This window comes from Phaenicophaeus curvirostris, chromosome 2 (genome assembly GCF_032191515.1).
Source record: "Phaenicophaeus curvirostris isolate KB17595 chromosome 2, BPBGC_Pcur_1.0, whole genome shotgun sequence".
Lineage (NCBI taxonomy): Eukaryota > Metazoa > Chordata > Aves > Cuculiformes > Cuculidae > Phaenicophaeus > Phaenicophaeus curvirostris.
In genome coordinates this window covers 101,705,224-101,723,738 of record NC_091393.1, presented here as the reverse complement: position 1 = coordinate 101,723,738, position 18,515 = coordinate 101,705,224, and the positions used below count along the sequence as shown (strand labels likewise).

The window sequence follows — 18,515 nt, the reverse complement described above, 5'->3', positions numbered from 1 at the left end:
GTTTTACAGAGCATCATGGGCACACACACAAGCATCCCTGTACTCACTGAGCCTGAAACTGCTTTTTCTGACTTTTTTTTTTTTTATAACCATAAAATCAAATGGGAGTAACTAGATCACCCACGTAAAAAGCACAAAGCAATTTGTTTTGGTAGCGTTTTACCAGTCATGGTGGCAGCTGAAGCAAACACGTCAACTATGCTTAATCTCAAAGGGGAAGCAGAGAATCCTACCTTCAAGAAAACTTAGAACATATGTTAGCACAATGCAGCTACTACACTGGCATTTGCCCAAGATGCCAGAATTAACAGCAAAAATCAACACTAAAGCTGAAGTAGATTATTTAACAATCAAACTGTGTGGAATGTGAACAGGTCTCACCACATAAATCCAAGAAGACTTACACTCCTTCCTGCCATGTTCACTAAAGCTTCTACTACATCTTACCACAGCAGGCATCTATCATAAAGATTTACATGTTGCCCTTTAGAATAGTATTTTTGCATCATTTTTTATTATTGTAAAACATCCAGCAACGAAGCAAAAATCGATGTTTTATTGATCAAGCTATACTATGCTTGGCATTCTCCCTCAATTAACAAAAAAAAATTACCAGGGTTATCCCCACTATCATTATCCTGCGTAGTTACATGACTGAAATGTAAACAATTTAAGTTTTATTAAAACTGCCATCAAAATCAGTAGTTCTACAACTGTTAAAAACTATAGTTTTACAAATCCGAACTTCCAACAATGCCCAAGACAGGTGACTACTAAAATGTGTATATTCACATCATTTAAAATGCTGAATAATTAAAGAGTTCATCTTCAAATTCCTTCATTTGTATTCTGCACTACCAATTATCATTTATTTCAGGAAAAGCACCAGCTGTGCAGTTCCTTCTCTGAGAAGATCCACAAAGCAGAGCTGGCATCTGTACCAAAGGGAACAATACACTGAGGGTTTAAAGAAACTCCTTGTAGATTTTCAGATGTAAAGTAACTCCCAGGCTAACCGAAAACTGAAGTGACTCACATACTTTATTAATTAAAATAATACTCACCAACAAGGAAAGGGAGAACAGACTTCACTTCTAGCATGTGGTTTTGGTTTTTTTTTATACAACAGCAATTAAAAATCAAACCACCTCTAGCTCATACATTCCACAGCTACTTTCTTTAACACGCATTTAAGTTACAAAGAAGTATCTGTAAATACTTACCTCCCTAACAGACAGCTGTGGGGGTAGCGACACAGAAAATACAAAACTAGTGAACTGGTAGTCAGTGGAATTAACCTTTTGGCACACCTGTAAAAGAAGTATTCTAATATTAAACAGCAATGGAGCAGAGTTAATAATCTTTTTGGATATTCTTTATTCTAGTGTAATCACTGTAAATCCATGTTAATACACATTCAGAAAGATGCTGAATATACAAATTGGAGTAATCTCTAATGAATTATCGGAATATAACTTTTTTGTTCTGTTAAATAAAAACATGCTACTAATAAACTGTATCCTTATTGCTACAGAACAACCAAGCTCACTATTTTAAGGCGAGGACCAATTGTATACTGAAATCTTAATGCAAGAAAACTGCACCACAGTGACCAAAGGCTTGAACAGCTGACCCAGAATGTCTTTCTTTATGGCAGTGATACAATTCTATGACCATAAAAATGCTATGATTCTGGGACAAGACAGGAACAAAGAGGTATACACAGTACTAATTCATAAATACTCTTAATCATAAAAAATCCTGTTTGTCACCGGAAATAAAATAAGAACCCAAACACACATAAAACATTTTAAAATAGGCTAGCAAGAGCTGATGGCTAGTTGTCCCTGGAAGGAAGCTTTAACACACATTCAGAAGTTGTCCAGAACATCAGAGAATGTTAAAGACGCATTCTGAGCATTCAAGGTGAAATCAACGTTTCGCATAAGGAAATGTCTCTATAAAATAATTGGGTTTTGCAATTCCTCAACAAATACTGTCAGATTTTCCATTGCTACTCTGAAACAGGTCTCAGAAGCAGATTCTGTAAAAATACTCTGAAAAAAAAATACAATGGAAACAAAAAAACATCATGCAGCGCACCTATTTACTACACTTTTTGTTTAGTCTCATTTTTAGATATATTCATGCTATTGCACCAAATTCTTTTCTATTAAAACTCTCAAACACAAGTGTGATTTTTCTGGCTGATATTTCAGTTTGTCATATAAGCAAATTTATCACTCAGAGATGATGTTTGCAAGACTCATTATGCCCATATTCTCTCCTAACTCCTATCTTCTCCACTACTTACAATCTGTTGCATCACCAAAACATTTTCTTCCTCTGCGGCTTTCTGAATGTAAGTACATAGTAAAGACAGGCTCATGCTATTTTAGGAATATGTACTTAAGCTGAAGAGCACAGCAGCTGATGCCTCTTCATTTTCCCCTCACACAAGAAAAGTGGAGAGGTCACCATTCACAGTAAAGTTTTCACTGTAATCTATGCAGCTGAACTTCAGGTTTTCTCTTAAACTCATGTAACCATGTATCCATCAGCCCTTTTCTTAGGAAAAGGTGCTCCTAGCAGTCATTTCATTGCACTTGCACTGCTACTTTTTAAAAAAAGTTAAAATATGACAAGGCCGGGGTAAAATATGGTCACACTGACAAGTTTCATTTCCCAGCAGCACAGGAGGTAAGCAACCCTGACAATGAGCGGTACGCAGCTGAATGGCGCCACCTACACTTCAAATACTCGAAATAAGTGAATCTTTTGGTTTGTTTTCTGGTATCCTTCTCTCAGCTGTTTAACTGCATGTCGTTTTTAATTACCAGCTCTGTACTGCAGGACCCAACATGCACAAGCTCCAATAAAACTACATGTAAAGATTAAGAACTGGTTATTTACCTTTTTAACAAAGTCAGACTCGCAGAACTCCTGAAGAATTCCCAAACACACATTGCAGATCTTCGCAACAGAGTTCTTCATTGCACTATTTTCATCATTAGCCGAAGGAATCTGCTGGAGTGTTCCATTGTGGTTCAGACCATCAGGCCCTTCTTCTGTGTGTTCAAGTCTGATTCTCTTACAAGGTGGATCAACTTCATCAAAACAAACTGTACCTTCTTTTTCTTCATTGTTTCCCAGAAATTCTTTTAAATCCTTCATCAACTCCTTATACAAACAGAGGAATTATTGGGTTTTTTTCCTCTTTTCTTCAATGGTATAACAAGCACATACAAACCCAATTCTAAAAGGTAGTACTAACCATTCCAGTTTAGCCTTAGTGTATGTAATTAAGAACTTGGAATTTATACCAAAAGACTTCTACACAGTTAAGAAGCTCCAAGCTGTATTTCTCTCAAAATGTTATCCAGACAAATTGAATTTTGCTGAACAGAGTTCTTTATCATCCAAGAACAGTGAAAACATTTAACAGATCTAACTTGCAGAAATGCATTTATCTTTGGCCTCGTTGCTATTCAATGAAAATAGGTGTTTATTGCCTTCTTGTCATTTAGATAATGTTAGAATGTAATTCCTCTAACTCCATTAGCCCTGGTGACTAGGAAGAGAGTTGGCTAGTATAGTAAGAGAAGAAAACAAGAGCAAATACAGGTGAGGGTGAAGTTAAGTACACAGAGGAAGAACTTCATATAAAGAGAGAAGCCTATAAATATTAAATGAAGTGCTGGTGAGGACAGAGAATCACTTGCATGACTCTGAATTTTAGGAAGGATGAGAGAGAGAGGCAAGACATAGTTCAGAAAGAAAGATTTATTACAAGGTCTTCAGTGACAAAGACAGTGGTTACTGTGTTGACACAACTCAGAGGAAGACTAGGTAAATAATAAAAATGACATACAGAATTAACAATTCCCAAATGATTTGCAGAAAATGGAAAAGGATAAGGAAGAAAGATGTTAAAAATTAACTCGGAGGAGTCTCAACTTTTGAACAAAGGTGAAACAATAAAGACAGATACCAGAACATGCAAACATAAAGACAAGGGACTTGACCAGGTAAATGGAGATGCTTATTTGGCCTACACAATAAGAGAGATCTCAAAGAAGCAATATGGAGGAGGAGCAGATAGCCAAAACTAAGCTGAGGAGTATCAAGTACAAGAGCAAAGATGATTGTGGAAAAATTTGAGGAACACCGAATTTCAGAACTAAGGTTGGCTAAAAGGGATGCCTAATTACACTCTGTTTGACTGACCAAAAAAAGGAAAATTTATCCTTAACCTGCGCTCCACAATTCTTCAGTTACGTCCCTCTACCAATTCTACTGAAACAAAAAGGAAGTATTAGGCAAAAATTTGGAGCATAGATGGCTCCTCCTCTGCATCAGCTACACTGCCCACAACCCCTTTAATAGATATTATATTAAAGGAAAAAGAACAGAGGGAAAAGTCATAGCTGCTCTGCTTCAAAAGTGAGTCATACTGTGCAGAAGCTAACAAGCCCCCTTCTCTAGTGTTTTCAAGGAATACATAGTAACTTTTACAATCAAACAAAATTTAACCACAACAATTATTACATTCTATGATTCTTGCAATTTTTAAAAATTGCACGTGGTAGCAGCAGTCTTTTTTCATACCTCATTTGGCAAAGCCTTTTCCCTCTCAGGCAAAAAGCCAAAGAACACAACAACCTTCTCCTCCAAGGTAGCACAAAGAACACCACATTCATATGTTCACACATTCTAACTAGGAATACAAAGAACAAACCTTGTATGGACGTCTATAAAGCGCCTGTGATCCCACACAGCAGAACCTCAAAATACATCGTGGGCAAGTGCCGGTGCTCATTAAAAGCTGAACAACTGAACTGTCTTTTTCTGTTAGTGAAGACATCCTGGATAATACTAAAATTTAAAAAAAAAAGAGAATCAAAAAGGCTTAGAATAAACACAATTCAACAATAAAAGGATCACTAACTATACTATACTGAAAATTACTGGATATTTTTTTTTTTTTTCCCTCTACAGAAAGTTTAGGATACTTGTTTGTCTTAAATCAAAAGCACAACAGAACTGGAAGACCAACCCAAAAAAGACCACTGACTTGCGGAAAAGCTGCTGTACTTCCAAGAAAAATCTGAAGCCAAGAGTTCTGACAAAGTTATGCTGAACTTTTGCTCGGAGTTTTATCTTTGATTAAGTGCATGATGTGACACATTATTCTTTACTGAAAGGAAAAGGCAGGTAGAGCTTAGATAAACAGAGCCAAACGTAATAAGGAAATTCCTTCTAAAATTGTAGCAACTAAAGAATACATCTCTTAAATTAACAGGGAAAAGAACCCAAACAAAACAAACAGCAAAAAACACAGATGCTGTCTCCTTTTGTCATACTAAGTCCTAAAGGCAAAGGACTTTTCTATCCATTAGCCCCTTCAGTTTTTTGAGATTTCTTTCCCATCTCAAATACCAGACTGTCGTTTTTGTGACAGATCTCATAATGCTTTTCCCCCTAAAAGTTTATGGCTAAAAGAGAGATTCCCAGTGAGGTGCTCACTCTTACTGGATATCTAATAAAGTTTGGAACGCACATAAGAATAACCACGGATATTCAGACCAAAGGTTCAATTGGTCTACTGTCACCCAAAGTGGGAATAAACAGATGCCACAGGAAAACACGTGTGCAGGCCATACACACCTCTGCCAAGCCCTCTCTGCCTCCAGCTAATTTTGGTTTGGGGGATTTCTTCAACCCGGCATTGTTCGCTTGTTGTTAAAACTTAACAGATCTTTCCTCTCTATGAAAATCTTTTCCTTACACATCCTTTGGCAAGGAATTCCACAATACCTACTTTCAGATGAACTGCCTGGTTTTGTTTAGGGCTTAGCTCCTGCAAACAGCATTTGATGTCCCTCAGCTTTTGTACTGAAAGAGATTGTGTAGAAGTAGTATATATCGGCATTCTCCATGCCAGCCACAGTCTGTTACACCTCTTGCATACTATCCTACCCAGAAATATACTTTGCACAGAAATATCTCAGCCGCAGACAACCTTCATGACATGGGAAAAGTTATTCATAGGATCATAGAATGGTTTGGCTCAGAAGAGATCCTTAAGATCATCCACTTCCAACCCCCTGCCACAGGGAGGGACACCTTCCACTGGATCAGGTTGCTCAAAATCTCATTTAACCTGGCCTTGAACACCTCCAGGGATGGGGCATCCATGACTTCTCTGGACAACCTGTTCCACAGCCTCACCACCCGCACAGGAAAAAAATCTGCGTAAGGTCTAATCTAAATCTCCCCTCTTTCAGCTTAAAACCCTTCCCCCTCATCCTATCCCTGCACTCCCTGACAAAGAGCCCCTCCTCAGCTTTCCTGTAGGCCCCCTCTAAGTAATGTAAGGCTGCCATAAGGTTTCCCCAGAGCCTTCTCTTCTCCAGGCTGAGCAAGCCCAACTCTCTCAGCCTGTCCTTGTATTAGAGGTGTTCCAGCCCTCTGATCATCTCTGCAGCCCTTCTCTGGGCTTGCTCTAATAGATCCACATCCTTCCTGTAATGAGGACTCCTGAACTGAGCACAGTATTCCAGGTGAGTCTCAAGAGAGCAAGTAGAAGGGCAGGATCACCTCCCTCGACCTGCTGGCCACGCTTCTTTTGATACTGCCCAGGAAACAGTTGGCTTTCTGGGCTTCGAGAGCACATCATTGGCTCATATTGAGCTTCTCATCCACCAGCAACCCCAAGTCCTTCTCTGCAGAGCGGCTCTCAATCCCTTAGAATTGGAAAAAAAAAAAAAAAAAAATCTTACTCCTCTCTCTCAAGTGTATCAGTCTGCCAGACACACACAAAGGAGGTATCTTAAGAGATAACAGCATACATGGCAAACTACCTACTCATCCACCAGCCTTCTGTTTAAATCAAAAGTCAGATCGACGTTTATGAACACAACTAATTTAATTTCTCCTGGATTCGGCTTCTTTCTGGTAAACTTTAAAAACCTGAGGACTAGCGAGAAATCGTCAAATTTGCTTTTAAAAAATAAATAAATTAAAAAATCAAACATCCTTTTAAGTAACTATTAGCTCGACTCAGCCTCACGAGAGTTAAGCATCGCTACGGTAACGGGGAGAAACCCCCCCAGGGCCAGGATGAACGGCAGGAACGCGGGCACCGTTCCCGTTGGAGCCGCCGCCCCCGGCCCCCCGCGCCTTTCCCGGCGGGACCGGCCCCATCGCCCTCGCCCTGAGCAGCCTCACACCCAAGGGGGAGAGGGGGGAAAAGGGGGCGCCGGGCTGCTCAGAGCCCCATCCAGCGTGACCCCGAGCGCTTCCAGGCAGCGGGCACCCACCGCCGCTCTAGACAGCCTCTTCCCGCGTTTCACCGCCCTCAGCGCAAAGAATTTCCTCCCAATACCTAGTGCAAACTTCTCCTCTTCTAGCTTAGAGCCGCCACCGCTTTTCCTATCGCTACAGGCCCGCTCACAGGCTTTCCTCGCCTTCCTCGCGAGCCCCTGTAAGCCCCGCAGGCCGCAGCCGCGTCCCCCCGTCCCTCCCCGCCGGGAGCGGCTCCGCCCGCTCCCCCACCCCCACCCCGCGCTTTTCCGGCCTCCCCCGCGCGCGCCCGCCCAGGCTCCCGCCCTCCCCGAGCCAGCGCGGGGCCGCGCCCCCGCCCTTCCCGCGCGGGCGGGCCAGGCGCGCGCAGCGGCGAGGCGGAGCGCATCGATGAGCCGGCGGGGCCCCGGCGGAGCGGCGGCCGGAGAAGAGCTCGGCGCTCGCGCGCGGCGCCTGCCGGCGGGCGGGCCGGCGCGCGGGCCGGGGCCGCGCGGGCGGGCGGAGATGGCGTCGCAGCCGCCGCCGCCCAAGCCCTGGGAGAACCGGCGGCTGCCGGGCGCCGCGGCGACCACCGCCTTCAAGTGAGTCCGGCCGTGCCCTGCCCTTCCCGCGGAGGGGACGGCGTTCACCTCCCCCCCCAACCCCGGCTCCGGGCCACCCGCCTCGGCCGCGCCGCTCTGGGGCCGGATCAAAGGTCGGGCCCGGCCCGCGGCGCCCCCGGCAGCCGCTGCCCCCGCCCAGCCCCGCTGAGGGGTCGTGGGACAGGCGAGGGGCGACCGGGTGCAGCCCCCTCCTCGGCGGGGATGGGGAGAGGGAGGCTCCCGAACAGTGCTGGGTCCTGGGTGGATTCTCTCCTCACGGGAGAGAGAGAGAGAGGGAGGGAGGGAGAGGCTCCCAAAAAGTACTGGGTCCTAAGTGCATTCCCCTTCTCAGTGGAGAAAGAGGAAGAAGAAAGGAGCAGCGACCGAAAACTACTAGATCCCGTGTGGATGCCTCTCCTCAGTGGGGAAAGAGAGAGAGGGAGGGAGAAGCTCCCGAAAACTACTGGGTCCTGAATGCATTTCCCTTCTCAGTGGGGAGAGGGAGGGAGAAAGGAAGAGACTCCCGAAAAGTACTGGGTCCCGGGTAGATTCCTCTCCTCAGTGGGGAGAGGGAGGGACTACCAAAAAGTACTGGGCCCTGAGTGCATTCCCCTTCGCAGTGGGGAGAGAGAAGAAAGGAGAGGCTCCCGAAAACTACTAGATCTCGAGTAGATTCCCCTCCTCAGTAGAGAGGGAGGGAGAGAAGAAGGGAGGGAAGGAAGAGGCTTCTGAAAAGTACTAGGTCCCAGGTGGATTTCTCTCCTCAGTGGGGAGAGGGAGGGAGGGAGAGGCTCCCAAAAAGTACTGGCCTCAAACCTTACTTGTGTCTGTCAGAACCTGCACGTTTAGTGTGATTGTAAAGCTTTGTGTGTTGCCACAAGTGGACAAAGTGTGAGCGTCCATTCCTGGGATTATATAGCTGTGTGAGCATGCGTTTCCCTGCAGGAGTCTTTTTTTTTTTTTTTCTTCTATTTGAAGCTAGCAATTGCAATTACAGTGAGCTGAAATTGGGCAAAAGTTTAGCCCAAGACTAGACATTCAACAGAAGCTTTGCTGCATTCACAGCAAGCTGAAGCTTGCTGAGCAAGGAATTTGATGTTAATTCTTCTTAGTGGAGTTATCTAGTGTGTTTTAAATTGCTTGAAGCAGAGTAGAGTGAGGTGTCGTAAGTTGACCATTAGGGAGTGCAGTGTAGTGTGACTTAATAAGTTACAGAATCTCTGTTTTCTGTGATAATAACTTTTTTTTGCTGCTGTTTTTAACTGCTAAGAGAGTTAGTCTATGACAGAAAAAGCAAACAGTGTAAAGTTATAAATATTATTCTTTGCTATGGAAACCTTTAAGTTATGGTAGAAGTTGTTCACTACTTTATGGAGAAATAGTATAGTACGCATGCTTCACATTGAAAGTGGTGCAGAAAGAAGCAGCTCCTAGTAGTTCAGACATTTTTTTTCTTCTGGTTTTTTTTTTTTATTTAACGGATTACAGAAGTGGGAGGACATGGGATGAAGCAGTGAGCATGGGAAATGACCAAAATCTTTGATCTTTAGGATGATAATATGTGATTAGCTTTTAAATGAAACAGAAAGTTGAACAGCTGCTTGGCAGAACTCAAATACCAGTCTAGTACGTGCAGAGTCTTATTATGAAGAGCATAGGTGAAATGACTTAAACTTACAGGCATGCCTAGGAGTAAAAGTTCACCAAATTGAAAACAAATAACTGACTCATAATACCTGTCTCTGCCAACAGTTAACAGTAATAGATTCGATCCCTTGGAATGCTACTTAAAGGTCATCAGTTTGGGTAGAGCAGTAAGTTGAGGGGACCCAAAGCACTTGTATATGTTGTTGCATAATTACTTGGATTCTCAATTAGGTCACACCACCCTGTTCTCTGAGGGTGGATTCAAAGGAGCTCTCAGACTTCGTTCCCACTGTACCATCAGCTCATTGTATAGAAGAGCTCAGAACAAATATTGGAAATAAAACTTTCAGAGTACAAAGTCTGTAAATATTATTGGTAGTGCACATGAGAGGCTCTTGTGTGCAGAAAAAATACCTAGGTGTTACAGCATGAGGTTTGGTGGATGTATACATAGCACTTCATGCTTTTATAGTAAATAATAAACAGACTTAAAGTTTTTCCATGTGTACATTTCAGATATGCGATGGTTCCATCTTTACACTAAATATCTCATCACATTTCTTTCCCCTGAAAGACCTGTGTTTCCTGACTGGAATTTTTACTTCCCACAAATATTGTGCAATGTACTGAACATTCAGCTACCAGGTTCCCTATCCTGGCAGTACTGTAACATACTGTCTTTTTTATGTGGTTAGCCAAAACCTCTAGAGTAATTAAAATATCTTATTTTGAGCACTGATCTTGTTTATCTGAATTTTTTAGGTCTGCTGACTTGGGTGACAACCTGCTGACCAGGCCTGGACAACCCACAGTTGTACGAATACCGCCGCCTATTTTGCCAAGACCGTCACAGCAAACGGGAAGCAGTAGTCTGAGTACTTTCAGGCCAGCGTATAGCAGTTCTTTTTCTCCAGGCTATGGTTCATATGGAACCTCGTTTTATGGAAGCTATAGTCCTTACAGTTACGGATATGGTGCATATGGTGGTTTGGGTTATAACCGGTTCCGTATTGATGATATTCCTCCCAGCAGGTTTGTTCAGCAGGCTGAAGAGAGCAGCAGAGGTGCATTTCAGTCCATTGAAAGTATCGTGCATGCATTTGCCTCAGTTAGCATGATGATGGATGCTACCTTTTCAGCTGTGTACAACAGTTTCAGAGCTGTGTTGGATGTAGCCAATCACTTCTCTCGCCTCAAAGTACACTTCACAAAGGTGTTTTCAGCTTTTGCTTTAGTGAGAACTATAAGGTATCTCTACCACCGTCTACAACAATTATTAGGCCTGCGGCAGAGCTCTGAGAATGAAGATTTGTGGGCTGAAAGTGAGGGAACAGTGGCTCGTGCTCGCTTTGAAGACAAGATGGCTAACTCTGCAAAATCATGGCCTATTTTCTTGTTCTTTGCTGTTATAATGGGAGGTCCCTACCTGATTTGGAAACTACTTTCCACATACAGTGACGAAGAAACAGGTAAACACGCTCTGCAGCGTAAGCAAACTGCAGCATTTTGTTATCAGTTGTATAGTGATTAAACTTACAGTACAGTAACAGAAGGTAATAGATACTGAGATAGGCATTTGATACAACTAACAGCCTGTTTAAGTTGCCTGTTGTTGAGTTAGGATGCAGTTTCATGGTAAGCTTTGTGTGACTCCAAAATCATAGTGCCTTTCTATTTCCATTCCCTTTCTATTAGATATGGCAGTTGGGGTGGGGCCAAGGGAAGTATTGGTTGGATTAATTCATCAAGTTTTGCATGGTTTGGTGCTCCTGTCGGTTTTCTGTTGGAAAAGTTTTAGCAAGGAAGTTTTCCTTTTAAAAGCTCAGCACTTAGTAATTCGAAGCAAGTAATCATTTAATTTCTTTTTGTCAACAGTATCTAGTAACTGGGCCAGTGGAGATGATGATCATGTAGTTGGAAGAGCAGAATATGATTTCAATGCTCTCTCAGAAGAAGAAATTTCTTTCCGTGCTGGTGACATCCTAAAATTAGCACCCAAAGGTAAACTTTTAATTTCGTATTTATTTTCTAATCATATGTGAAATAAGTCATATTGTTAAAATCTGCAGATGAAAACAAAAAAACAAACTCCTCATCCACACTGATTTTATTTCCCATAGGTTACTTGCAATAATAAAACTTGTTGAGTATTTTTGTTCAATTTCCCTGAGATATGGGAGATACAGGCCAAACTTACTCAGGGAGTATGTTGTGGTTACCATTGTGGTTATCTTCCCTTCCTATGTGCTGCACAACTATAAAGATCCCAAGGCATTTGCAGTATGGTGGTGTCATTGATTTCAGAACAACTTATACTTCATGGTACTTTTCAGCTCCCCTTATCAGTGCAAATCCTCATCATTTCTCTTATTAAGTAAATTGTGTTTGCCTTTTATCACAGAATTATTTTATCTCTGTGATGAGCTGTTGTGTCATCTGCCTTCTGGTGTATTTACGCTTCAACTGCAATATATTTCAAATTGTTTTGTAACTTAATGCATTTGTGTTTTCTTCTTCAGAACAGCAACCCAAAATCCGTGGTTGGCTTTTGGCTAGTTACGACGGCCAAACAAAAGGACTTGTGCCGGCTAATTACATCAAAATCCTGGGCAAAAGAAGAGGTAGGAAAACGGTGGACCTGGAAAGGATTACAGAGCGACAGCCAGCCTTATCCAGCACATCTGTCAGAGGACCCACTGCTGCTGTGACTTTAGAGGAGCAGGAAGCTGCTTTTGATTCTGTTTTTGCTGGAAGTAACAAAGTTCCGGTTGCATCTGACTCCACTGTGGTTAGTGGAGAGAAACAGGAACTCTAACACATTGTCATCAACAAAGCAACTGAACTGCGCTTTATCGATAAAACTTAGTGTTTGCTGAAAATCTGTATTGTAGTGGAACACCGATGGGTCTGTACCAGTTACTGCTGCTACTGACTAATGAAGGATGAAGAAACAATTGCTCAAATTTATACTATTTATTTTTGACTTACTTATTTTTGGCTGTACATTAGTGATGCTACCCAACCACCTGGCAGCAACTCTGAGATCCTGAGAGGCGAAGAATTGAGGTATTTTTAACAAATCAGTCAAAAAAAAAAATAGGGACTGCCAGCCTATTCTCATTAAGGAGACAAACTGCTGGTGAAATCTGGAGATTACATCCAGCCTTCATTGGAATGTCAGCTCGACAAGAGGCCTCTTCAGTAGATGTGCAAAAGGAGGATAGATTGCTGTAAGATGTCCTGCAAAATTGGGTGTAGAGGACCATAAAATAGTAACAGTGAATTGTTTCCCCCTGAAAGGAAAGAGAATTGCAGGCGATACAGGTGACGCAATCAGATCATTACAAGTTCTAAGTTGCTTGCTTTTCGTAAGAAGCAGGACTTCTGTCATAGTCCTTAGCTCTTATGAAAAAGGACTTATGAGAAAGAGCAGTGAGGCATCAGCAGTAGTTCTAACAGGTTCTCTTTTGTTTATTAACATAACACTAGAATAAAGGGTATCCTGCAGTCTGGCACTTTCCAGAATGGTTATTGTTATTCTCTCCTCTGGTAAACAGACTTTGCATCACTCCTAGCCATTTTGTATTGTATCCTGTTAACTGCCTCTCGGTAATCTATCAGGTCCCATCTGCCTCCCACCTTATTTCTGTTCTTTATTGGTTTTATATGAATGTCAAAATGTCTATCCTGATTTTGGTGTAGTAGGAAAGCATTGGGTTCAGGTGAGTTTAATGTAATTAAAGAGGCCAAGAAAAAGTAACATTTCTTCCTTAATTGTCTCAGTTATGTAAGGTCCCGGAGTTAGCTCTTGATGCTGCCTTTCAAGGTGGTGAGTTTTGAATCTGCCCATTAAATTTGAGGGCTCTGGTTTATCAAAAGCCATAAAAACATTAAGACTGTTCAAAGTATTTAGTATTTTCTTCCTATTGGTGTTTGAGAATTCTGTATTGAAATACTGTTTTGATTTTTTTTTTAAATGAAGCAGAGATAATTAAAGTAATTTTCCTTGTATATATGTATACCATGATGAGTTTCTGAAGGTTAGAGCAATGGATGAAATAAATAAAGCTTGTCTTAATCATAAAAATAGCTTCTCTTTAAAATAAAAAAGGTACTTGAAAGTATTAGTGAAAGTAGGGCATGTGCCTTTGCTTAATTGATCCAGTAGTTTCAGTTTGACTGAGATCTTCACCAATGAAGTATGTGGTGGCAAATCTCTTCAGTATTTATACTTTAATTGCATTTGCTGGCCTTGAGTTCTTATAGAATTCTCTTCACCACAATAGAACTCTGACAAGAAAAATTGAAGTGACCCCAGTTTTATTGAGGTAGAGTGGCTGAAAAGATGAATATTATGCAGAACCTTGGGTTTTGAAGTAATCTCTGAATGCCAGCTGTTAATAATTAGAGCAAGAATTTAAGTGTTTGTGCTTGGGTATTGGAAGATGGTGCGAAGAATTACTGTTACTTCATTGTTAGATCTTCAAGTGCAGAGAAAAAGGAAAGAGTAATTAAAGGGCAGATGAGAAACTTGAAACTTGGATTGCTGAGCTTAAAACAACACATTCCTGAGACACTTCCCAGTGTACCAGGGCGTTGAACAAAATTATCTGTATTTGGAAGTGACGTGCGTTGTTGAAATCAAAATAGCAAACAAACCTGAAATATAAAACATATAAAGGGAAAAAAAGGTGGGTTGGAAGGAGGAATCAAGTGTACAGTTCTTCTTACAGTGTATATTCATGGAGGGAATTAATTTACGGTTGTTAGATTTAATTATTGGCCTGTCAGCCTCTCTTGCTTCAGTGAAAGATTTGATCTTTTAAATAAATGAATGAATAAATCCTGAAGTTTTTGTAGTGCATCCATTCAAGTAGACTTCTACAGAAGTAGCATCAGGGCAAAATGTGAGTCCTACAATTTCATGGTCGATCTTTCTGCCTATACAGCAGGCTACAGAAAATAAACATCTAAATGACTGCTGATTGAGAAAGGGAGGCTGGCTGACAGGCTGCTCAAGACTTGCCCAACTTTAAAAAGGTGAGAAGACTAAAAGGATTAGGTGTGGCTGCAAAAGGAGTTATACATAAGAGGAGATTAGAAAAGAGATACCGTTGAAATATTGCTAAACTTCTCTATTAGACACTTGACTCTTATTTCAATATCTGTACATACTAAGTTACCTTTATGTTATTCTTTGGAAGTACTTATATACCTGTAGCAGACCTAGAAATCTAACAGAGCTGTAATACTTGCTTATAGAAGGCTTTAGTTTAATCTTTTAATTTAATTTGATAATTTTAGTATACCAGCTGTTTCATGCTTGAATACTCTCTGAGCCAATGGCAGGTGCCAGTTTTGACTGGTTGGGTGCTAGCAGTATGTGAACATGCATACATCCAGGTTCTGAACAATAAATTAAAAATACCCTGTTTGTCAAGTAGAACTTAATAAAATTGCTGCTTTTGCACAGGTTCAAAAACTCTTCCTTCTGTGGAACTAGCTGTGCATCTCAGCTAGTAAGATCATTTTGACTTATTTGGCGATCTTTGTGATGTTTTCTATTTTACAAAACATAGATAAAATGAAAGTGTATGTTTTTAAGTGACTTCTCCCAGTTTTGGTTTTTTTTTTTTATCCATGCAGATGTGGCCATCTGTTGGGATTGGCAAATGTCTTTGGTCAGTAATGGCAGGTAGTAATCCTGTGTGTCCACAGGTGGGAATAAACTTCCCCCACTTCTCCCCCAGCCCCTACGTTTTGTCTTGGGACTGGTTCTTCTGCAGGTGGATTTGAGGGAAGTTTGGGGTGATAGATCTGGCTCCTGGATACTGTGGGCATAGGAAACACAGACTTTAAGCAGCTGGATAATCTCTCCTGGAAACAAATAAACTGGTATAACCAGTTTAACTGGCAACAGAGGAACAATGTGATGCAAGGCACCTCTGGGTCTTTCTTGTCTAAATTTTTCAATGCCGCTTTGAGATACCAAAGTTCCTTAAATTTCATAGTAGCCACAAAACTATAAGAATTGAGCAAATGGCTTGGTTTGTTTATGCTGTCAAAGGATATGTTCACAGGTGTTGGGGTTTAGAAATGAAAAGGATTTAAATGCAGAAAGCTAGTTCTACCTTTGAATTATTGGTAACTGGAAAAATCATAGTCTCTAGACTGCCAAATGAGTAAAATTTGAGTCGCTAATTTTTTTTTTCTCAAATAATAATACTGGGGATATTTTTCTTATTTAAAAAAATTAAAAGAAAGGGATTGAACTTCTGCCTAACAGCACAGGTTAATTAAGGAACTGTGCAGCCTCGGCTTATTCCATGGATTGCTGTGGGGTGGATGAAATCGGGAGTGTTTTCTGCTTTAACTGAAACCCAAACAAATCTTTTGCACTGACTTAAAGAATTCAGGTTTTGTATATTTTTTCTAGATCATTGCAATCCTTTTTCCTGAACTCCTCTGTATTTTTATTTTTTTTATTCTCTGTACTCATTGCATGACTCCAGAGTTCAGGGGTAGATTTTAGAAGAAAACAATATCTATGTGGCCATGATTATCTCGGTGATTCCTACTAAAACATCACATGAGACAGTGGGATTTAGCCAGAGTCAGAAAGCAGAATGGGATTGGGTAGGATGGTTACATGTTGCACCCAGGAAAAAGGGATCTGGGGTAATCATTAGCAGGCACGGATGGCTTCCTGAGGGAAGTAATTTTAAAACATTTGGGAAGATGCAGTAGGAAACATGGTAGGGAATAAATCAGCAATGGATGAAGTAGCAGGATGGGGACTGTCTGACCGTTTGCAGAATAACTGGATTGAGAAGGCCTTTGGAACAGCTCCCAGTGGCTGGGCTGTCCCGTGTAGACTTCTTGGCCTTCAGTAAAGCCTTTGACACAGTTTCTCACAGCATTCTGCTTAGGAAACTCGGCCTCTGGCCTGGACAGGCGCACACTCTCCTGGGTGGAAAACTGGCTGGGTGGCTGGGCCCAAAGAGTGGTGGTAAGTGGAGTTAACTCCAGCTGGAAGCTGGTCACAAATGGTGTCCCCCAGGGCTCAGTGCTGGCTCCAGCCCTGTTCACTGTCTTTATCAATGACTTGGATGAGCAGATCAAATGCTCCCTTAGCAAGTTTGCAGATGACACTAAGCTGGGTGGAAGTGTTGATTTGATGGAGGGTAGGGAGGCTCTGCAAAGGGATCTGAACAGGCTGGACCGCTGGGCAGAGTCCAATGGCAGGAGGTTTAACAAGGCCAAGTGCCGGGTCCTGCACTTGGGGCACAACAACCCTATGCAGTGCTACAGACTAGGAGAAGTCTGTCTAGAAAGCTGCCTGGAGGAGAGGGACCTGGGGGTGTTGGTTGACAGCCGACTGAACATGAGCCAGCAGTGTGCCCAGGTGGCCAAGAAGGCCAATGGCATCTTGGCTTGTATCAGAAACGGCGTGACCAGCAGGTCCAGGGAGGTTATTCTCCCTCTGTACTCGGCACTGGTGAGACCGCTCCTCGAATCCTGTGTTCAGTTCTGGGCCCCTCACCACAAGAAGGATGTTGAGGCTCTGGAGCGAGGCCAGAGAAGAGCAACAAAGCTGGTGAGGGGGCTAGAGAACAGGCCTTATGAGGAAGGGCTGAGAGAGCTGGGGTTGTTTAGCCTGGAGAAGAGGAGGCTGAGGGGAGACCTCATTGCTCTCTACAACTACCTGAAAGGAGGTTGTAGAGAGGAGGGAGCTGGCCTCTTCTCCCAAGTGACAGGGGACAGGACAAGAGGGAATGGACTCAAGCTGCACCAGGGGAGGTTCAGGCTGGACGTCAGAAAGAAATTTTTCACGGAAAGGGTCATTGGGCACTGGAACAGGCTGCCCAGGGAGGTGGTTTATTCACTTTCCCTGGAGGTGTTTAAAGCACAGGTGGACGAGGTGTTAAGGGGCATAGTTTAGTGATTGATAGGAATGGTTGGACTCGATGATCCGGTGGGTCTTTCCCAACCTAGTGATTCTATGATTCTATGTAATTAGTAACAGGACACTTAGAGCTGCTTTTATAGTTACAAGAGTATTATTTATTACCTAGATCAGCTGAAAAGTTGGGAAAAGCTTAAATTAAGGCTCCTTATTGTTGGTCAGCGTCTTTTCATGGGTACAATCCAGCCTTTATGGTAGTGTTTGAACACAAATTCTTGCTTAACCGATTTGCAGTGCTTCTGTCATAAGACTGATTCTCGTGCCTGACGCATTATTGTGACAGGCAATGAGAACTTCCAGGTGCCCAGTCTGCCAAGGTTTTTCTGTCACACCACCATTCCTGCGTGTGGAAACGAAATCATAGAATCATAGACTAGTTTGGGTTGGAAGGGACATCTAAAGATCATCTAATTCCAACCCCCCTGCCATGGGCAAGGACACATTCCACCAGACCAGGCTGCCCAGGGCCCCATCCAACCTGGCCTTGGACACTTCCAGGGATGGGGCAGCCACAGCTTTCCTGGGCAACCTGTGCCAGTGCCTCACCGCTCTCATGGTGAAGAAATTCTTCCTTATGTTTAGTCTAAATCCGCCCCTCTTCAGTTTATACCCATTGCCCTAGTCCTATAACTACAAGCCTTTGTACAAAGTCCCTCCCCACCTTTCTTGCAGGACCACTTTGGATATTGGAAGATCATTATAAGATGTCCTTAGAGCCTTCCCTTCTCCAGGGTGAACAACCCCAACTGTCTCAGCCTGTCCTCATAGTGGAGGTGCTCCAGCCCTCTGATCATCCTTGTAGCCCTCCTCTGGAGCTGTTCCAATAGCTCCATATCCTTCTTATGTTGAGGATTCCAGAAATGGACACAATACTCTAGGTGGAGTCTCATAAGTATTCCAGGTGAGTCTCAAGAGAGCAAGTAGAGGGGCAGAATGACCTCCCTTGACCTGCTGGCCACGCTTCTTTTGATGGAGCGCAGGATAGGGTTGGCCTTCTGGGTTGCAAGCGCACATTG

General features: G+C 42.5%; 2 protein-coding genes across 3 annotated transcripts in view; one reads left to right on the top strand and one right to left on the bottom strand.

Annotated features, from left to right (window-relative positions):
* PUS10 (pseudouridine synthase 10) overlaps nt 1-7,483 on the bottom strand; it is a 34,890-nt gene extending 27,407 nt beyond the window's left edge. Inside the window, exons 1-4 of one of the 2 annotated variants that reach the window (XM_069850206.1) lie at nt 7,388-7,483; nt 4,739-4,875; nt 2,914-3,180; nt 1,224-1,310 (exon numbers count right to left, since the gene is read on the bottom strand). In XM_069850206.1, the coding sequence (XP_069706307.1) occupies nt 1,224-1,310; nt 2,914-3,180; nt 4,739-4,864 (480 nt within the window). In that variant the 5' untranslated portion in view covers nt 4,865-4,875; nt 7,388-7,483. Of the gene's footprint in view, nt 1-1,223; nt 1,311-2,913; nt 3,181-4,738; nt 4,876-6,600; nt 6,695-7,387 lie in introns of those variants that run through there. The other variant, XM_069850205.1, reaches the window with a different exon arrangement.
* Nucleotides 7,484-7,787: 304 nt separating this feature from the next.
* Nucleotides 7,788-12,594, top strand: PEX13 (peroxisomal biogenesis factor 13). The gene is made up of 4 exons (XM_069850208.1): nt 7,788-7,886; nt 10,296-11,002; nt 11,409-11,534; nt 12,053-12,594. Exons 1-4 carry the CDS (start codon nt 7,810-7,812, stop codon nt 12,346-12,348), a joined length of 1,206 nt encoding a protein of 401 aa, XP_069706309.1. The 5' UTR covers nt 7,788-7,809; the 3' UTR covers nt 12,349-12,594.
* The last annotated feature ends 5,921 nt before the right edge of the window (nt 12,595-18,515 follow it).